Source organism: Desmodus rotundus, chromosome 3 (assembly GCF_022682495.2).
Source record: "Desmodus rotundus isolate HL8 chromosome 3, HLdesRot8A.1, whole genome shotgun sequence".
NCBI lineage: Eukaryota > Metazoa > Chordata > Mammalia > Chiroptera > Phyllostomidae > Desmodus > Desmodus rotundus.
The window spans coordinates 107,450,911-107,471,178 of NC_071389.1; the positions used below are offsets into that span (position 1 = coordinate 107,450,911).

The 20,268-nt window shown below is 41.5% G+C and overlaps 1 protein-coding gene across 2 annotated transcripts in view; it reads left to right on the forward strand.

Annotated features, from left to right (window-relative positions):
* The window catches only part of FLT1 (fms related receptor tyrosine kinase 1), a 189,046-nt gene that overhangs the window by 64,080 nt on the left and 104,698 nt on the right, over window positions 1–20,268 (forward strand). For both annotated transcript variants that reach the window (XM_024580771.4, XM_045188069.3), the window contains exon 12: window positions 18,742–18,856. In XM_024580771.4, coding sequence (XP_024436539.2) covers window positions 18,742–18,856 — 115 coding nt within the window. The remainder of the gene's footprint in view (window positions 1–18,741; window positions 18,857–20,268) is intronic.

A 20,268-nucleotide genomic window follows, 5' to 3' on the forward strand; every position in this document is an offset into this window, starting at 1 on the left:
CTTACAAACTTTGAATAACTTGTTTGCCACTTGGATATTTAACTCAAAAGAAAGTGAGATATATGAGATTTTCTATTATTTTGCTAATTTGGAGGCAGGTATCCACATTTATAGACTCATCCCTTTTGTAATAATAATGAATATTTTCTTTTTTTAAAGATTTTATTTATTTTTAGACAGGTGAAGGGAGGGAGAAAGAGAGGCAGAGAAGCATCAATGTGTGGTTGCCTCTTGCGCACCCTCTACTGGGGGCCTGGCTCACAACCCAGGCATGTGCCCTGACTGGGAATCGAACAGGCAACTCTTTGGTTCGCAGGCCAGCGCTTAGTGGACGGAGCCACACCAGCCAGGGCTAGACTCATCCCTTTAAAGCCTGGATATTTGTGCTACCCTAACATATAAATAAAAGTAACTAAATAGTTTAAGCTATTAAATTTGGATAAAAGTTTAGAGTTGAATTTTTATGGAATAACATAGCCTTCTATAGATACTTTAAATTTTTGTTTTAATAGTAGAAAATCTAAAAATTCTGTTCTATTCAGGATTAGAAATAGTAATTATGTTAGAAAACAACAATTATGAGTAATAGAATATCATATTATAAAGTTAGGTTTAAATAATGCTAATAAAACATAGTTTAGGGAATGAGGCCTACTAAAATGAAACTGGAAACTTTAGCTCTCTTTTCCAATTTATTTGTGGCGTATGGGGTCCTTCTCCCATGTTATGGAATAATGTTGCCAAGGCACAAAAAGATGTCTTATTCCCCTTGGAATTCTCTCAAGACTCAGAGCAGTGTCTTAAATCTTCAATGTTTGTTGACCATTTGGTTTACCCTTTGTTAAAGGCATTCTTTTTTTTTTTTTTTTTTGCCAATCACAAGACATGCTTCATTTAAAGGATTATGTTGCTTGAAATTATGTGTTGAAAATGTGCGTGTTGGGGTGGGGTGGAGGGATGGGGAGAAAAGGCACACAACTGTAATGGAATAACAATACAAAATTAAAATTAAAAAAAAAAGAAAATGTGCATGTTTATACAACGTTGTCATTTCTTTTAGTCAGTAGACTGATTGAGTAGCTTACCTATGTCAGGCCCAGATGTGGTGCTTGGTGGTTAAGTAATACATTGAACTCAGAAGCATTTCAGAAAGATATATGGGACCTTTGTGTACTAGTGAACAAATGGAATAACTCTATTTCACCCTGTCAGAGAGAGAAAAGCTAAAAATTCACAGATCAATGAAGCCCTCTTTAATTACTAAAATTTTAAAAATATGTCTTTATATAAATATATTTTATATACTTATATGAACACTTCGATTGCATTGTAAACGGGAATTTTAGTAACATTTAAATAAAGGGATGTTCTGTTGCATACATTTTTTAAATCTTACTTATTTTGAGTTACATAGTAACATATTTGCATAGTAGTATCTGTGGGTGATCATCAAAAATGATCTGGTGATTAATGTAATAGCAGGCCCTCAAATAGTTGTTTCATTCAATGTTGTTTCATTGTAACATTGATGAGGGAAAAGAAGTTCATTCCTAGCTAGGGTTTGTGTGGAGTTTGCCCATTCTCCCCACACACATCTACGAGGGTTTTCTCTGGGTCTTCCAGTTCCCTCTCACCTCCCAAAGCACTCGTCAATTTTGATGCTTTTTAGTGCTTCTGCTATTTTTTTGTTTGTTTCACCTCTTCCACATCAACAAAATGTTTCCATTTGAGGACTTTTTTCATCAGACAAACAAAAAAGTTGCTCAGGGTGAGATCCGGGGAATAGGGAGGGTGGGGCACAGGGGTCATACTATTTTTGATCAAACACTGCTGAACACCCAGTGCAGTGTGGGCAGGTGTGCTCATAAATCACCCATCATGAAATGGGCAAACATGTTGAAAGAGCCTTCAAAAAAAATTCACTGAAGCCTAACGCAGCCTCTCACAACAATGCCATCTGGCACACTGATACAGATGGGTTCCTAGAACACTCACCTAGTGGGGAGAGCCTGTACTACAAGGGGCTGACCTCCAGTAGACAATTCTGGGTTTACTTTGGGTCCCCCCTCATAGAATGGTAGTAAGTCTTATGTGGAAGTCTGTATTCTGGGGTACAGAATTGACTCTGGAATTATAATGTCAATAATTACCCATTGAGAAAAAAATGCAGCCACTCCTCAACCAGTAATGTTAACCCATATTTTTTTCAGGGCCAAACTGGCCTACCTTTGACACACAGATGAAGACATCACCATTCTTTTCCTAGATAGCCTCCACACCTTGCTTGCTTTATTTGGTCTTTTGCCAAGGAACCCCTTCAGAATGCAAAAAATGTCACTGGATTCTTAATTCAAGGGATGTGGCAAGGGGGTAGAGTATTCTTTCTTGACTTTCTTAGCTAAAATGGTGGATTTTCTAAGGAAAACCTAACAGACAGTCATGGAATCTCAAGGTACTACTTCCAAAACTCTAAAGTAGGCCATACCTGGAGTGTCAAATAATTGCATACTTTAGAAGTTTAACAGAACATAATATTCCCTGACACACAATTTAATGTCCCATTTCTGAAACGCTCTTCATCTGCCCCAGTGGTAGAGTCCCATGGGGAGTCTAGAGAAAGCTTACCACTCCAGGACTAAGTGTGGTTTGCTGGAGTTTTGGGGGGTTGGATGAGTTGGGGGTGGCCTACAAAACAGGGGAAGGAAGAGGCATCTAGAAGCTATGAGATGGCCTTGCCTAATTGCATTTCTCTATTGTTTATGTCAGCAAATTGGCAAAGAAAGGAAGGCCTGAACCATTAGGGATGTGTTGGGGGAAGATCATTTGGTAGAAAAATAGTTTTGTGCACCACAGGGGTATGTAAAATCAACAGGATGAAGACAAAACAGTTGTTCGAGGTAGATCATTAGAAATGTACTTAAGGACCCAAATTTAATTGACTGTCAGCGTGAATGAATGGCTATTATTTTTATGCTGAAACAGTTTTATGTCCCATATTCTATTTTCTATTTACAAAATAAAAGTTTTAACCATTTAAACATGAAAAAAGTCGACATTTCCTGGGGGCTAACTGTAGGTCAGACATCCGAGGGAAGTTGTAATCTGAGAAGACCTCTTCTTTTGGAAATGTGGTTGCATACCCCATGTTGTAATCTTTGTTACATTCCTCTTAACTGTGCACACAATTGGTATCCAGGTGTTTCTTGACATATATTCTGTGCAGTGTGTATATGGGTAGGCAGACTCAAACCAGGTATGCTACAGAGAGTTTTACTTTGCCACACCCACAACCTTGAATCAGAATGGGGACTTTAAAGACCATGTGACCAAAGACCACTTTGGCAGGACTTTGAGCTTGAACAAAGAACCAAATAAATCTGGCCATCTTGTACAGAAGGCTTTCATCACAAGCCAAAAGTGAATGTTCACTTACTAATGAGAGAATTCTTGCTTTCTGTTATATAATTACTGGCTGAGGAGGTGCGTGCTGCCCCGTGTGAGTGTTCGGACAACAGCCCTTATTAATATTTCATACAAAGTCCTGACAACTGAGCAGTGGTTCATTTGCCAAATGCCTCTTTGCCACTTTTCTATGCTTTGTGAAATTTTCGTTTTTCCCACTCTTCACAGCTCTACAGTGAGTCTGATGAGTAATTGTCTCTTATGAGTTAACTGTCTCCTATAATTGCTATCAAACATTTCATTATCTGTTTAAATTAAACCAAATGGCTGAGTCATAGGAAGGCTATGCTGGGTGGTTTTTATAGGGAAGTTCTGAGCAAAATTCAATGGAGTTTCCCAGGACTAGGAGTACCAGAAGGTAGTGGCACACAATTTGGGAAGATTCCTTAATAAGATTAGCAGAATGTCTTGAATTTTCTTTGGCCACATTTACCGATTTTTAAAAATTGAATAGGCACTATCATTACTGAATCTAGAAACTAACATCCTGATAGCGATATCCTTAGATAGTAAATAGGACAAATCACGTATAAAACACACACCTGTTCTTGGAAATCTGTATTTTAGTTCTATCTCCATTGATTTGGTAGACTGTTTCTTGGAATATGGACTGTAGTCTGTGGTTTTAATGTAATTTTGCTGCCCTTTTAGGTGAAAGACAGAATCTGGTGGATTGAGAAGATGGAAAGGGTGTTGCAAATTTAGACTGTAGCCCAGGTAGTGCCTTATAAATGAGCTTCAAATCACTAGATCCTGTTTCTTCATACTTTCTCTAAAAGCCTTGTAGGATGTTCTATTGCCTTAAATGCAATTGTCCACTTAGTGATAATAGCTGTGATAAATGTAATCAAGGAACCCTTACTAAGGGTTTGTCAAAGCAGTATTTGTCCTTTTACGTACATTATCCCTAATCTGTACAGCAATTTCATATAATGGACATAATTTCCCCGTAAGGAAACTGAAGCTCAGAAAATTATTGCTCTGGTATTTTCAGATCATAGAATGAAAGAAGCTAAGTAGGTTGGCATTTCAGAAGATTACTTTTCCATGGTGTTCCACGGGACCCCTCAAAGTCAGTCCCTGTGAGTTGCTACAGGAAGGAGCAGAAATCCTTGAGGGGACAGGTTTGAGGGAGCACTGGCCTAAACTATTGGGTTTAGTCTTGTCACCAGTGATCCCACAGAATCCATCTCTTGAGTTAGAGCTGAACTAAGGAGGGTGGGGAGAAGAAAGGAGGAAAGCTTGCAGCAGTTGGGAGAATTTGACTCAAATTTCAGAATTTCTTTGGGAACCATTGATGATCTGCAGCTGGTTCAGGCCCCAAGTCTACAGGTGGGAGTAGACCCTTCTGAGCAGGTACAAACCCCCGTGGGATGAGCATATCCAAATAAGGCCAACCTCAGGAGGGTAACAAGTCAAACAGTTAAGTTGGCATTTCTACAGTGGCACTTTCCCCTAATACTATTCTTTGTGACCTTCTCACCATGCGGGGGTATTTGATCTTTTGCAGTGAAGTTCCATTTCCTTATCTGTTGTTTGGGATCAGTTTTGGGGATCAACATTCAGCAAGCACTCAGCTGTCAGTGGATGTTTAGGCAACAGATGTGGGAGATAATTAAAGGAGATGAAGAAGGAAAAGTAAAAGACAATGAAGAGGAAAACATAGGGTTTCCAGTTGATGAGTGTACAAAATGAGGAGAAGGAGGCTGCAAATTTCAGCCTTGGCATGCCTTGTGTAGTCACTTTGAATGACTGCTTCCCTCAGAATTAAGGAGTTTCTGTGATTTTTTTTCAAAAAGCTTGTTTTATAGATGAGAAACGAGGCTCAAAGATAAACAATTACCCATCACCTCTCATCTAGTTAATAGCAAGCTTAGGACTAGATCCAAGTCTCTGATTCCCTGTTTATTATTTTTCTTTATTCTTATTTCCACAGTCCCATTGTACTGACTTTCCGTGGGAGGTGCTGATAGTCTGGTTTCAGTGGATGGCGGGTGGTGAGTGCTGCCGTTTAGAGGAAGCACCAGGGAGGAAGCAGATCTGGGTCCTAAAGCTGGTGGGTGCGCACTGGGACGTTAGATGGAAAGGGAGAGGAACATAGATATGGCAGAGTAACACGGGACTGGGAGTGGGTTGAGGATTTGAAGGAGGCACTGCTTGAAGAAGAATTTGGTTGACTCACTGGATTTGGGTTTAGGGGGGAAAAAAATTGGAAAGGTAAGTTTGGACCCAACATGGAATTTCTTCAATGGTTGCTGAGTAGTTGAGCCTGTCAGTCATTCTACTTCAGATCACCTTCCCTGGCTAGTGCCTGTTTACCACAGGCCCACCCCGTCATTCCCACAGATTGATGGACTTCTACAAACTCGGTGGTGGCCTTTTCCTATGGAACACTGTAAGCATGTCATGTGTGTTGTATCTCTGAAACTCTGACTTCTACATCTCAAGATCAAGATCTTGGAATCCAAGAACTTGAATTTGCACTCAATCTTTTTTTAAAAGTTATATGGGTACATATTATCCCACTTTCTTTGGCCTTTAATGTTCCACCTGCCTTGTCCTCATCATTGAAAATTATGTAAGATGATTACTTATTGCCACCTTAAAATGGGTAGAGACTACGCAGAGCCAAATGGAAGAATATGGCTCAGAAGACTATATGGCTTAGGATTTCTATTTTTTAAAGTATTTTTTATTAATCATGCTATTACAGTTTTCCCATTTATTCCTCCCTTTATTCCCCCTCCACCCTGCTCCCCTAACCCTCCAGCATCCCCCCCCCTTAGTTCATGTCCATGGGTTGTACATATAAGTTCTCTGAATCCTCTGTTTCCTATACCATTTTTGACCTCTCCCTGTCTATGTTATGCCTACTAATTATGCTTCTTCTTCCCTGTACCTTTTCCCCCCTATTCCTTTCTTTCCCCTCCCCACTGAAATCCCTCCATGTGATGTCCATTTCTGTGATTCTGTTCCTATTCTAATTGATTGCTTAGTTTTTGTTTTCGTTGTTTGTCTTTTCTTTTAGGTTCATCTGTTGATAGTTGTGAGTTTGTTGTCATTGTGCTGTTCATATTTTTTATCTTCTTTTTCTTAGATAAGTCCCTTTAACATTTCATATAATAATGGCTTGGTGATGATGAACTCCTCTAACTTGACCTTATCTGGGAAGCACTTTATCTGCCCTTCCATTCTAAATGATAGCTCTGCTGGGTAGAATATTCCTGGATGTAGGTCCTTGTATTTCATGACCTCAAATACTTCTTTCCAGCCCCTTCTTGCCTGCAACGTTTCTTTTGAGAGAGCAGCTGATAGTCTTATGGAAACTCCTTGTAGGTAACTGTCTCCTTTCCCCTTGCTTCTTTTAGGATTTTCTCTTTATCTTTAATCTTGGGTTAACTTCACGATGATGTGCCTTGGTGTGTTCCTCTTGTTCCTCCTTGGGTCCAACTTCTTTGGGACTCTCTGGGCTTCCTGGACTCCCTGAAAGTCTATCTCCTTTGCCAGTTCAGGAAAGCTTTCCTTCATTATTTGTTCAAATAAGTTTTCAGTTTCTTGCTGTTGTTGTTCTCCTTCTGGCACCCCTATAATTCAGATATTGGAGTGTTTCAGGTTGTCCCAGAGGTTTGTAAGACTCTCTTCACTTTTTTGAATTCCTGTTTCTTCATTCTATTCCCATTGGATGTTTATTTCTTCCCTTTGTTCCAAATCGTTGCTTTGAGTCCTGGTTTCCTTCCTATCACTGTTGGTTCCCTGAATATTTTCCTTTATTTCATTTTGGGTATCCTTCATTTGTTTTTTCATTTTGCAACCAAGCTCAATCAGATCTGTGAACATTTTGATTACCAGGGCTTTAAATTCTCCATCGGATAGGTTGGCTATGTCATTTAGTTCTGTTTCTGAGGTTTTGCTCTGTTCTTTCCTTTGGGCCATATATCTTTGTCTGGCACACCTAAGTTGAAAGGGGGTCGGGCCTTAGGAATTCAGTTGGGCAGGACAACCCTCTTGGCTGCACTGTGGGGGAGGCTCCAGAGAAGGAACAATGCAGCGCACCTGCTTGTCCCTAGCCCACTTTTCCATGGACTCTTGTGTGAGACTGGGAGAGTCTCCCAATGTAGCAAACACCATATCAACTCTGAGTCTCAGTTTCCCCTTAAGTCAGCCCCGCCTGCGCAGTCTGTCACCACACCACAGCTAGCCCCGCCCCCAAAGTCCAGAAACTTGCTGTGGTTTTTCTCTGCTGGCTGCCCCTGTGGTCCTCCGCCTTACTGGTCTGGTTGTTCTGATTGATTTTTTTCTTTAATTCCTTGGTTGTCGGAGTTCCATGCCGTTTGATTTTCTGGCACTTCTGGCTGTTTATTGATTTTAGATTGGTTGATATCCTCCTTTTGGTTGTGCAAGGAAGTAAAAGGTTACTACCTACACCTCCATCGTGGCCGGAACTCCTTTCTTTTTTTTTTTTATAGCTGAAAGTTATAAAGCACTTATCTGCAGGATCCTAAGTGATTAATATGTGCTTTGTATGTATTATCTCATTGAATTATCACAGAACTTCTGTGAGGCAGGTAGGTACTATGATTATTACCATCTTCTAGATGAGGCACAGAGAGCTCCTAGTGGATGTGCTAGGGACTATAAATGAGTGGCCTTCGTGCACATCATCCACCAGGCACTTCATCGGTTGTTACTAGGATTGGTTCTGTAACAACTACTTAAACATTAAAATAAGTAATTTTTGGTCAAAAGCTCACGATAAGGAGGCAAATATGTTTTGAGATGCCTATGTTATGACATCAAGAGCCAATTTTAAAAGTGTTAGGAGGCAGAAAGGCAATAGAGTCTAGAGTTCCAGGACATGGGCTCTGGAGTCTGAATTCTGGTACTGGCACCCATCACCATCTACCAGCTGTGTGATTATGTGCAAAATGAACTGCCTCTCTGGGTCTGAGTTTCCTGATCTTTATAATAGAGGTAACAGTGACATTGTAAGGTTGGTTGGGGGAATTAAATGAGATAATATATTATATGAAGTCCTTAGCTTAGTGGCTGGCACATTGCAAGTACTAAGTTTGTTTGCTGTAAGTTGTTCAGTGTTTTTAGGTTGTTCTGGGGCTGCCCACTGCAAAGCAACTTCCCTCCGAGGTGGCATCACACACACTAAGTATCCTGTGAAAGCTGATGATGATCTGACAAAATGAGCTGTGCCGTTAGGTTCATGTTCGCCCTGGAAACAGGCTTGCATTTCTGGACTGGTCTTCTGACTATGGTGATTTACTCCAAGGAAATTAGGATGGGACCAGAAATAGTAGAATTTTCAGATTATTTAGGAAGTTAGAGGAGTTATAATGTCCTGGATCCACTCACATATGTGAATTCTACCTCAGCTCTCCAAACGCTCATTGACCCAAGTCTTATCCAGCCGATGGCATGTGGACTCGAGACATTCACTTGCTTGTGCCAGATTATATTCTGATACTTTCCCATGTATTTGACTTATCTCTTCAATAAACATATGTTCCCTTATAACAGAAGGAACTATCAATAAATCTTGTACTTCTTTTAGAGGACATGATTTTATCTCTTAAATGGAATATGTGTGTATAAATTATTTGACTCACATGGCACTACTCATTATGAGGCAACATTCTTGCCGAACCTTAAGGAAAGGAGAAGACTATTACTGGTTAGTATTCTGTTAAACCAGAAGACGCTTCTCCACATGTCAGCGTCCTTACCTAAGCTGAAACTGTCAGATGTTGATACTGCTGTGGCAAGCTTATCCAGCCCCAGTCAGATCCCCTGTCCTCATTAATACTCCTCAGTATTAATGGACAGGCACGGATGGAGGTGACATTGTGCTTAGTTGATGCGGTATGTGTGAGGTCATTTGAGGGTCAGTAATGCCCCTTTTTTCCAGCACATTCAAGGTAAGTGATGGATGCGGGGTTGACACCTGACATGAGGTTGAGTTCACATCTACTCAGGCCATTTTCAGGATTTACTCTTCTCAGGCAGTCACCTGAGCAAGAGGTACATGCTCTTGCATACTGTTCACCAGATGGCTGGCTAGGCCCTGAGGTTATTATAAAGATGAGCAAGACGTAGCACCTGCTCTTCAGTAGCTCTTCTCTAGTCAGACAATAAAATCTCAGCTACCATTAATGACCTGTCTGCTATGTGCCAGGCACTGTGCTAAGCTTGTTACACAAATTAACTCATTTAGTATCACTGTAATGTGTGCTGATGCAAAAGTGTCTTCTTTAAGTTATTTCCCTTCTGTTTGTTTTTTAACTTCATAATAAATCTAGTGAGACAAGGTAACATGAGGTAGCTTCTTTTGAGTTGGCCATGTTAAGAGTACGCCCATTCCCAGAGGATTTGAGATGATCCACACACACACACACACATATACAATAAATAATTGAGCAAACCTGGATGAAAGCAGAAAATGGGGTTAAGACTTGTGGGGTATGGAGATATGGCCCACCAGCTTTACTTTCTAGAGCTGTCCAGAGAAAAAGAGAAATAAAATAGACATTTTCAAGAATAAGGGGCCCATGAGTGAAAAACAAAGGAGGAGAAGTACAACTTTACAGGGAACTGAGAGCTGAGAACAATGATTTCTCATCTCCTGTTGGGTGGGGTGTATCTGACAAACTCCTCAACCACACTCCCACCAGAGGGAATGTCACAGGACTGGGAACGATAACACCCCTTGGGGGTGACCAGTGCATCACACCAAAGCAGAACTTATTCAAAGTGATTTTGTGGGCTGATACGATCCAAGGATTTCATAACTATTCAAGGATTGAAACTTCTGAGCGGTTTGCTATGACTTTGATTCTCACAGTTGGGCTTTTGCAATCCAGGGTCACTTAACTGCAAAGTTATAAAACCATGATTTGAATTCAGGTCTGGCTAGGTCTAGAATATATGGTCCTTAGGGTAAATTGTGACTTCCCACCCCCACCGCCACCTCTATGCTTTCTGAATGTTTCAGTGTTGACTGCTATTAACAAGTAATTGTGGTCTGTTCCTTTTCATGTGAACAAACTGTTAATAATATTGAAATATTCTTCACTGAGTGGGTGTAGTTAATACCTTGGCTCCTTGCATGTATCAGAGTAAAAGATATTTGTAGCCACTCCTAACACTTCCCTAAAGATTTCTTTTTACCAAATCACTCTTCCTGAGCTGACCAGTCTTTCACTAAGAAGAAAAATGAATGAACAGAATAGGTGTGCTCTTTGAGGCCCATATCTGGTTGTAACCAAGTAAGTATCCACCCTTTTAGCCTCCCAGCCACTTCGGTGGAGGACTGAAAGGCTGCTTTGGTCCTGGCCCAGATTCTGTAAGAGACTCAGAGTGGAGGTCCGGGAATTGCTGGAGCTTTTGGTGGAAGCAAGCAGGAGAGAAGAGGAGGGAGAGCAGAGACTGAGAAGACAAGACGGGCCTTGTCCTGAGTCTGAATGGACCGTGAGGCCCTTGAGAGCAGGAAGCAGTGCAGGCCAAGATGCTCACGGAAAAGCTCTTATCTAAACAGAGGTGGCCAAGACTCTGGATCACCTCCACCATTGTCCGAGGAGCTGTCCCAAAGCCTTCAATCCCTGAAAAGTCTTCTCCACTCTCCCCTCTCCATTCAGATGAGAAGTAATTTTCAGTACGGGCTCCAAGGCGTCACAAGGTCTCTCACTGTACAAGAAAGCCACTCCTCCAGAATCCCCTCAGCCTGACCCTGTGGCCACCCTGAAGGCCCAGGCCCTTTTCCTGGAGCTGAAGGGGCAGGAACCATTCTGTCTAAACACTCCTTCCAATTCTACGCCTTTTTCTGCCAGCATCCTTTCCCCTACATTGTTTTATTTGTTTTAAGAGAATGTGAGAGGAGGGGAAAAGATAGTGTTTGCAGCTCCTATTAATCTGATGGCTCAGACACACTATCCCTAATGTTTTGACACAACACCCTCAGTGGCAGAGGGAAGTTTACATCAGGCACTCTGCAGGGGCACTGCCATGGGGGGACCAGCCCTTGTGTGCCCTCTGGCAGACTGCCAGGTGGTCTTTCCTTTCCTTTCTATTTTTCGAGAGACATTTTACAGCCTCAATTTGTTCTTTATTGCTGCCCTTCCCATTTGTTTCCTACTTTGACTTGATTCAATATTCTCTACAAATAGATTCTAATCACAGTTAGCACGTGCAGTCTGATCTCATTAAACAGATAAGTAGAGTCTACACAGAGTCCTCAGATTTCATTATCCAAAAAAGAAAGAGGGAAATTATTTTCTTGGAACCCTTTAGAGATTTCTAGAGCTTCTTTCCAACCCCCCCCCCCCCCAGTAAATGAGCTGTAATTATAATTTAATGTATACAGTCACTCCTAGGCAATGGCTCAGGCTCAGATAAGCAGCCGTTGGGTGTTGGGGTGCTCAGTTCACCACTGCACACCCCCACCCCCACCCCAGAGGCCCTCTTTAAAGTCAGCTGCCTGCTATAAATGTTTTGGAGTTCATAATAAAGCAGGCTAGCTTTACCTCAGAACATGTTCAGGAATCATGCAGACCAAGTATGTTAACATGGAAAAAGAAAGATTGTGATAAAGTTAAATTTTATGTTTTGTTGCAAAATTTTTTAAACGATAAAATTTATCAGCCAGTAGAAGGCCAGAGTTTCTATAATTTTAACATCAAAACATTTTTATGAGCAAAACTAACCAGAATTTATGTCCCAATGTAAATAAAAAGTATTCCTCCTCTTTCCCCCTCCTCCAAACTCTTCTCCTTTTGGAAAGCTGATGCTTCATGTCTCTTGGTGTCTGACTTGTACCAATGGGACTCAGAGGATCCCCCGAGCTTTCCCTCTAGCAGGTAATTCTGAGCCAGATTCACCCTAATGTGAGTCTGTGGCAAAGGTTGAGGAGGTTCCTTGGGCACAGAATTCATCCTGTGTAATGGATTGAGTGCTGGTGTGATAGAAAGAGTTAGAAAGATTTGGGTTCTAATCCCACGGCTGCTACTTTCTCTGTGAATCTGAGCAAGGCATTTGATTTCTCAGAGTCTCAGTTTCCTTATTGGTGAAAGGGTTTGTGAAATGGGCATCATAATACCTGCTTCATCAGGTGGCTGAGAATTTGTTGAGCTTAAATGTATATATAGCTCCTAGCCTAGGCCTGGCATTAGAGTCAGAATTTAGGAGAACAGAGATTTCAAAAGAAAGGTCAGCCTCGTATCATTTATCATAGGGAGAAAGGAGATCCTTAAAAAAGAATCTTTTTATCTTAAGATTCAGACTGTAGAGTAAACTTTCTAGGATTGGGGTGGTTATGAAACTTGCTAGAAATCATTTGTGAAATGAGGTTTTGTGGTGACCGGAGTCTTGGTTGCCAGAACAGGCACTGAACAGACGGGTGATCTCTGTTTAGAAAGGTGAAATGCAGGCCCGAACCATCCCACCTCATTCTTCAGAGACTGTTGTTTCCTCACAGAAGAAGAGTCACTTCAAAGAAAACACAGATACCCTCTATCAGTGGCTGAAGCTCACCCAGCTGGACTGTCCCTTTTGATTCCACCGGATGCAACAATCCGTCCTCTAAAGAAAGAAAAGCACCAGCTCTGCACTTAGGCAGGGGGCAGAGAGAGAGGCAGAAGGAATGAAGAAAGTCTGAAAGTCTGAATTGTTCAAAACCCAAGGGAAGTCACAGGGGAACACAAAAGGGCCCCTTTGGGTGCACACTGTGCCTTGTATTTCCTGTGCTGGATTTGCAAAAGTGCCTTGGAATTAAGTTCAGAGCTGTGGGATAACGAAGGGAGCTCTGCTACAAACTGACTGCAGACCGCACACACATCGGAGGCTCAACACATTTTCGTTGTGTATGATGAGAATTGTTTGCCAAACTTTGGAAAGAAACTGACCATGTTATACAAGAAGGGTTAAAAACAGCTTTAAATCCCTACCATGTTAATAGTATTTGTGTAGGAATATTTGAAGCCTGGTCTTCCTATGCACAAAGAAGCACTGAAACATAGCAACTTCTTGTTAGGTGATGATTGTCCATGGATATTAGGTTACATATGGATTAAGGGTGAAGTGCACAGATTCTGGAATAAGCCAGAACTGATTATGAATTCTGTCTCTGCCACTTATTAGTTGTTTGACCTCTCTAATCCTCAATCTCCTCATCCATTAAATGGGAGATGAGAGTGCTTACTTTTCAAGATATCGTACAGATTAGTGAGAGAGTCCATGTGACCCACCAGGTGCACAGGAAATGTAATCCTTGTTGTAGTAGAGAGAAATATGCCTGGTGTATATTATAATTATTCTAACCTATGGCTAGTTAACTTGCCTCTTGGGGCCAGTGTTGGCTTTGCCCTTATCTGTGGCCCCAGACTGCCTTTATCTGTCTGTGGTCACAGAGGAGCCAAATGCTTACGAGTGTGAAGGGAACAGGACAAATCCGTCACCACTACAGGAAAATCAACCCAAAGCATGTAGGTCAGTAATGTCATTTATGTCTCTGGAGGGTGGTGTTTCCCTAATAATATCAAGAGAAAAAGGTTGGTAACTTAGACCAGAAGGGAGAGTCCTATAGATGGCTCCTGCCTAGAGTTACACAGACTGACATGTCAAATGTAGGGTCCCAGCTCCATGTGTTGGATATGAAATTGGCTGCTTTCTCTTCATTTATTTATATCAATCTCTAGTAACTAATTTGTTTCAACTCCAGGGTAATGGATGAGATGACATGGAGTACACTCTTACCCCGGAAATTTTTTTTTTCCTCTCAATGGTTATAAATACTTCTATGCTATTGTACTTGGCATGCTGCATGCAAATGGAGGTCAGAGCCCTAAAACTCATTAGGAAAGGGACAGAGGCTTGGAGCAGAGAGAGGACGGCGGAGCTGAAGCTGATAACAGTGGCCTTGTCCAGAATAGTGCCTGGGAGCTTTCTTATCTCTCCTTGGCAGGAGGTGCTGTGGGCTTCCTGTGCGAAATCAGGAGTGAGCGCTGCTTTCCTCTTGTTGTTCGGCTTCCTCCCCCCTCAAGACGGTTCCCAGCACAGTGATTATCTTTGCATCTTCAAACATGGCACAATCTACTTCCTTAAGAGCTTGATGTATTCTTAAGGCTTAGGCAAACTCCCCTCCCCCTAAATCCCGTTTCAAGTGCTGTTATATAGTCAGGCTCCCAAATGACATTCTATTTTTATGGTTCCAATTACAAAGAGGGAAAAATAATAGCCCCCAAATTAGAAAACAGCCACAGAATCTACTTTTTGTTTGGAGGGCCTTGCAGTAGTCTAGCCTATAGTTTACACGCCAGGGTTTGTGCCACCCGTAACTGCCCTTAGACTTCAGGGTGGGGGTGGGGGTCAGAGGTTCACAGCCCCTAGTGAACTCCGACAGCAGACTGCATTTCCCATCGGAAACACCCATACGGGCTTTACTCTCACGTATTTCTTTGTATTTCCTGAAGACCAAGCATATGAAACTATGATCTTTGTCTAAGACCTTCCTTATCCTTTTTGCTTCTTTGGGGGAAAAAGAATAAAATTAAATGCTTCTCTTCCAGATACAATAGAACTTCAGCAGTTTGATGTTGTGATAGCCAGCATAAACACACATGTCTAATATAGGTGTATGCATGTTCATAGAGGTGTACGTGTGTCGTAAACCCCATATACCTATAATGTACATATACATTATATATACTTGTACATGTACTGAGCATGTATGAAAAATGTGAGGTTAAGTACTAGTTCAAGGTATGGATGTTATAGCCTAGAAAGTGAAGAATACTAGTAATGAAAACTATGGCAAAATGACATTATATCTGGGATTTACTTTAAAATACTTACAGAAAATAAAAAGAGATAAGAGACAGATGAAACAAATGTGGTAAAATATTAGCTTTTAAATTTGGGTGCTGGGTATATGAAGATTTATTACACTATGTGTACTTATCAGTATGTTTGAAAATAATAAACAACTAGAACAAATGAAAACTCTTACTAGAAACCACGTGTCAGTACCTCATGCTTGTTTGTATGTTTACACATGTTTAGGGAGTGCTAATTACCTCCTAGTCCTTTGCTTAACTATGAGGACAGGGTGAAGAAATAGACGTGGCCCCTGTCCCCCTGCAGCTGTTGGCCCAGTGGGGCCTGGGAAGCAGTAAATGGAAACTTAGAAAGTGTGGGTGCTCTGTGGGAGGACCTCACAGGGCAGCACGCCCAGGAGGGGAGACCAGCCAGAAGACTGGATAGTTTCAGATTCTAGAGCCTTCCTTAGCTCCAGGCTCAGAAAGGAATATCGCAGGACTTCCTACTGATCATTGCAATCCCGTCGGTCTTGCCTTTTTCCCACTTATTTTGTCCTCTCATGTAAGTCACAGCTGCCCGTAGCTCCTTAAGATCATCTACTCAATTTTTCTGGAAATTAGGCTCTAAAAGTTCCTCCTGGTTTGAATACCTCCAAAATCTACCCAAAGACATGTAAATCCCAGCAAACTTTCTGCTCACAACAAATTCTGCTCCAAAACATAGCAATACAAAATACTTCAATGAAATGGTCACAGTACAAGAAAACAGAAAAAACCAACACATAAGTTCATTGGGAAGCAGAGGACCTGGCTGACGGTGGCTGCAGGTCCTCAATTCAGGCTCCACCAGCACTTGTGTCTCCTTCCCTGACCAGGCTGGCAGAAAAGTGCAAACCTTGGGAGCCCACAGATGCGGTTTTGAGAGACCTGAAATCTCTCTCTATTTGCATTGTGTCTCAAATAAATCCATATTTAAATCTCAAGGAATTTTTTAAGGTGAACTTGCAATAAATTCAGTGAGTGGTTCCAGTCGTGAGAGCAATGAGGTGTCACAGAGGACAGCAGAAGCTGTTAGACTAGGTCAGGTTGTGGGAGGAGAGGGTATCCAGTCAGTGGTAGCTGAGTGAGTGAAGTGGAGGGATCACAGTGCAGATGGCATACCCGGGATACAGTAAGAATATTTCCTTACTTTTTTACAGTGTCTTTAATTTACAAAACCTCTGCAGGTAAATTAAGTCATATAATGTTTATATAATCCTATGAGATTAACAAGGCAGGTATATTTTTATTCTTATTTTTTTGAAGAGAAAACTTGTTGTGCAGGGTGGGACTAGGATTTAGGAGCCCTGTGAGTCCAGGTCCGGGACTCTGAACTAACCAAACCAAAACATGATTTGACTAGAACAAAGCTTCCGTAGGGTTCAGGCCGGAAAAGCACGTAGGGAATAGACTGTGGATGGCCTTGACTGTCAGACAAGGAAGCCTGGGCTTTCTACAGTATAGTAGCAAAAGGATTCCCCTGGAAACCAGAGCATTCAGGGGTTGGTCTGGCAGCAGTCTGGGGGATGTCAGAGTGGGAAAAGCCAGGGGCCAGCAAGGGTAGTTCAGATACTATAGTGCACTGTCCAGGACAGGATGGACTTAAATGTCTTTTGTGGTATTTGGGGGTTTTATGCATGTAGAATGTAGGATACATAAAATGTAATAAATGATCAATAAATACTTAGACCAATGAAACTGCATGAAAACAGAAGCTCACTGATGATAACGCCTCTGAGGGAACATGCTGACCTCCAGATCCAGGTAGAAGTCTCTCCAGTAACTAGTTTGAAATAATAAGAGAGATTTCATGGACTTTTAGAATCAAAAAAGATCTTAAAGATAAACAATTTCAACATCCTTATTTTATCATTAAATACTTGAGGCCTGAGAAATTAAAGAGCTTGCCATGATACCCCCAAACTTGAAAAGAAATAGACTGAACATAATAACTGTTCCATAACGTGTTTCCATATACACCTAATTAGCCCTGGAAAAAATTACCTGCATAATGGAATGTTCTGATTAAAAGCCAGCCTTTTATAGAGGTGAAATGCTATTACCGCATTTTTGGACTATAAGACGCACCGCCCCAATTTGGGAGGAAAATGGGGGGTGCATCTTATAGTCCGAATGTAGCTTACCTGGCTTGCGTGGGAGATGGGGGGCAGTGAAGCAGAATCACAGGAGGCGGGAGCAGGGTCGCCACTGCAGGAAGCCAGGAGTGGGGCGATGCTGTGGGCCCTGGGCTGGGAGGAGGGGGTGTCCCAGCAGTGCGAAGTAAGGGAGGCTGCAGTGGAGTCCCCACCGAGGCATACTATAGTGCTAGGGAGGAGGGTACAGGCAGTGCAGGCACGTTAGGAGAAGAAAGCCTGCGGCGCCCATACGTGCCTCCATCACATGACTGGTGTGTCCCCCATTAACATTAACACAGGCGAATTCCACTGCAGGGTCACCCATCATGAACTACAACTCCCATCATGCTTGGACGGGTTGGGATGATGGGAGCTGTAATTTGGCAACAGCTATAGAGCCACATAGGTTGTACAAAACTGCTGTCCCCATGTAAGAGTGTTGCACAACCCGTGGCCCTCCAGCAGCAGATCCCCCCATAACAGTGTCAGCAGCAGATCCCCCCCATAACAGTGTCAGCAGCAGATCCCCCCATAACAGTGTCAGCAGCAGATCCCCTCATAACAGTGCGTCATCCACTGATGTTCTGAGCTACAGTGCCCCCATAACTGTGAAGAACACAGTGCTGATAGTTCTGTCATTATTGTATTTTGTTGTAGAAAGATACAATAGTGTACCGTAGTCTCCTGCTGAATCTACCGTAATTGTGGAAAGATGTCAAGGCAGAAAAGGATTTCTGCTTTAAAGGATGTTATTAAATATTTTACCACATTTTTTGCTTCAAAATTTTTTTTCCTATTTTCCTCCTCTAAAACCTAGGTGCGTCTTATGGGTCCAGTGTGTCTTATAGTCTGAAACACACGGTATTTGAGATTTCCATTCATTAATATAACTTCATTTTTTCTATGTTTGTATATGTTTCCTCCACTACAAACTAATGGAATAGAAATGCCTAAATTAGAAAAGTTTTAATATCTATATTTTTAAAACTTTCTAATTTAGGCATTTTTATTTCACAATTAACATTTAGAACAGGAAGGATGTATGGAGATACATCAGTATGGGTTTTTCAGATCATGGAAAATATATTTGCTATTTGTAAGTTTTGAGGATGGATACTGAGGGAAATCTAAGGAAAAGGGGAAAATGTGATTTTTGTTACCTAAGCACTTATCCAATGACTTTATTTATTTGTTTGTTTTTGTTGTTATCCAATGATTCTCATTTCACCTAAAGCCTTGGGCTTGACCATGCTGCAAAGCAACACAGTAACGACTTTTTTTTTTAATAGGTATGACTTTTGCTCCAATAGTGAAGAGTCCTTTATCCTGGATCCTGATAGCAACGTAGGAAACAGAATCGAGAGCATCACTCAGCGCACGGCAGTAGTAGAAGGAAAGAATAAGGTATTCTTTGGAAAAATAAGCATTGGGATATTTACTCTAACAACACACACTCAGTTCCCAGTTCTGGGTTTATTACAACCTGAAGTAATTAAAATGCTGAACAAAAATTCAGAGAGAAGAAAGTATTGAGATATGTCTTCCTGAGACAGGCCCTGGGCCCGCTCAAACAGCAGCATTCTTCCGCTGACCACCAGGCCCAAAGCAGTGAAGACAAGGTCCTCACAGAAGAGGTGAAACTGCCCCCTCTTGCCCACGTCAGTGCTTCTCAACCCTTGGGGCATATTAGAGTACTCCCCCAATTCTTACATTTGAATCTCTGGGGTGGAGCCCAGGGTTCATAAAGCTCCCAGGAGAGTAACCAGGACTGAGAATCACTGCCATACACAAAGTGGGGTGATGATAAGAAAAAGCTAAAATGTAATGTTCCCTTTTCACAAAATACCTTGTTTTTCCCTTTGTCTCTGCAAGGGCAAAGCCTGACTATGTTGGGGTATACAAATACACAGTGTCAAGATTTTCTGTCTTAAGATATGTAAATCAAAACTACCTCACACCTGTTAGAATGGCTGTCATCAAAAAGACAAGAGATAACAACTGTTGGCCAGGATGTGTAGAAAAGGGAACCTTTGTGCACTGTTGGTGGGAATGTAAATTGGTGCAGCCACAATGGAAAACAGTATGGAGTTTCCTCAAAAAAAAAAAAAAGGAACTATCATATGATCCCAATTATAGGTGTATAGTTGAAGAAAATGAAAATACTAACAGTGAGATACATGCACCTCCATGTTCATCAGTGGATGCATGAGTAAAGAAAATGCAGTGTGTATACACAACAGAATATTATTCAGCTATAATAAAGAATGAAATCTTGCCATGTGTGACAACATGGATACACGTTGAGGGCATTATGCTAAGTGAAGTAAGTCAGAGAAAAACAAATACTGCATTTATATGTGGAATCTAAAACAAAACAAACAACAACATCAAGCTCATAGATACAGAGAATAGATTGGTGGTTGCCAGAGGCAGAGGGTGGGAGTGGGCAAATAAGGTAAAGGGGGTCAAAAGATACAAATTTCCAGTCAAAAATAAGCAAGTCATGGGAATTTGATGTACAGCATGGTAGCTATAGTAGTAATATTGCGTGCTTAAAAGTTGATAAGAGCCCTGAGCAGTGTGGCTCAGTAATCAGGGTTGGTTGGGTGTCATCGTGCAAAGCATAAGGTTACCGGTTCGATTCCCCATCAGGGTACTTGCTTGGGTTGTGGGCCCAGTCCACACTGGGTTGGGGAGTGTGTGAGAGGCAACTAGTCAATTTTTCTCTCACACATTGATGTTTCTCAGCTTCTCTTTCTCCCTCCCTATCTGTCTCTCTAGGGATAAAAAAATAAAATCTTTTTTAAAAAGTTGCT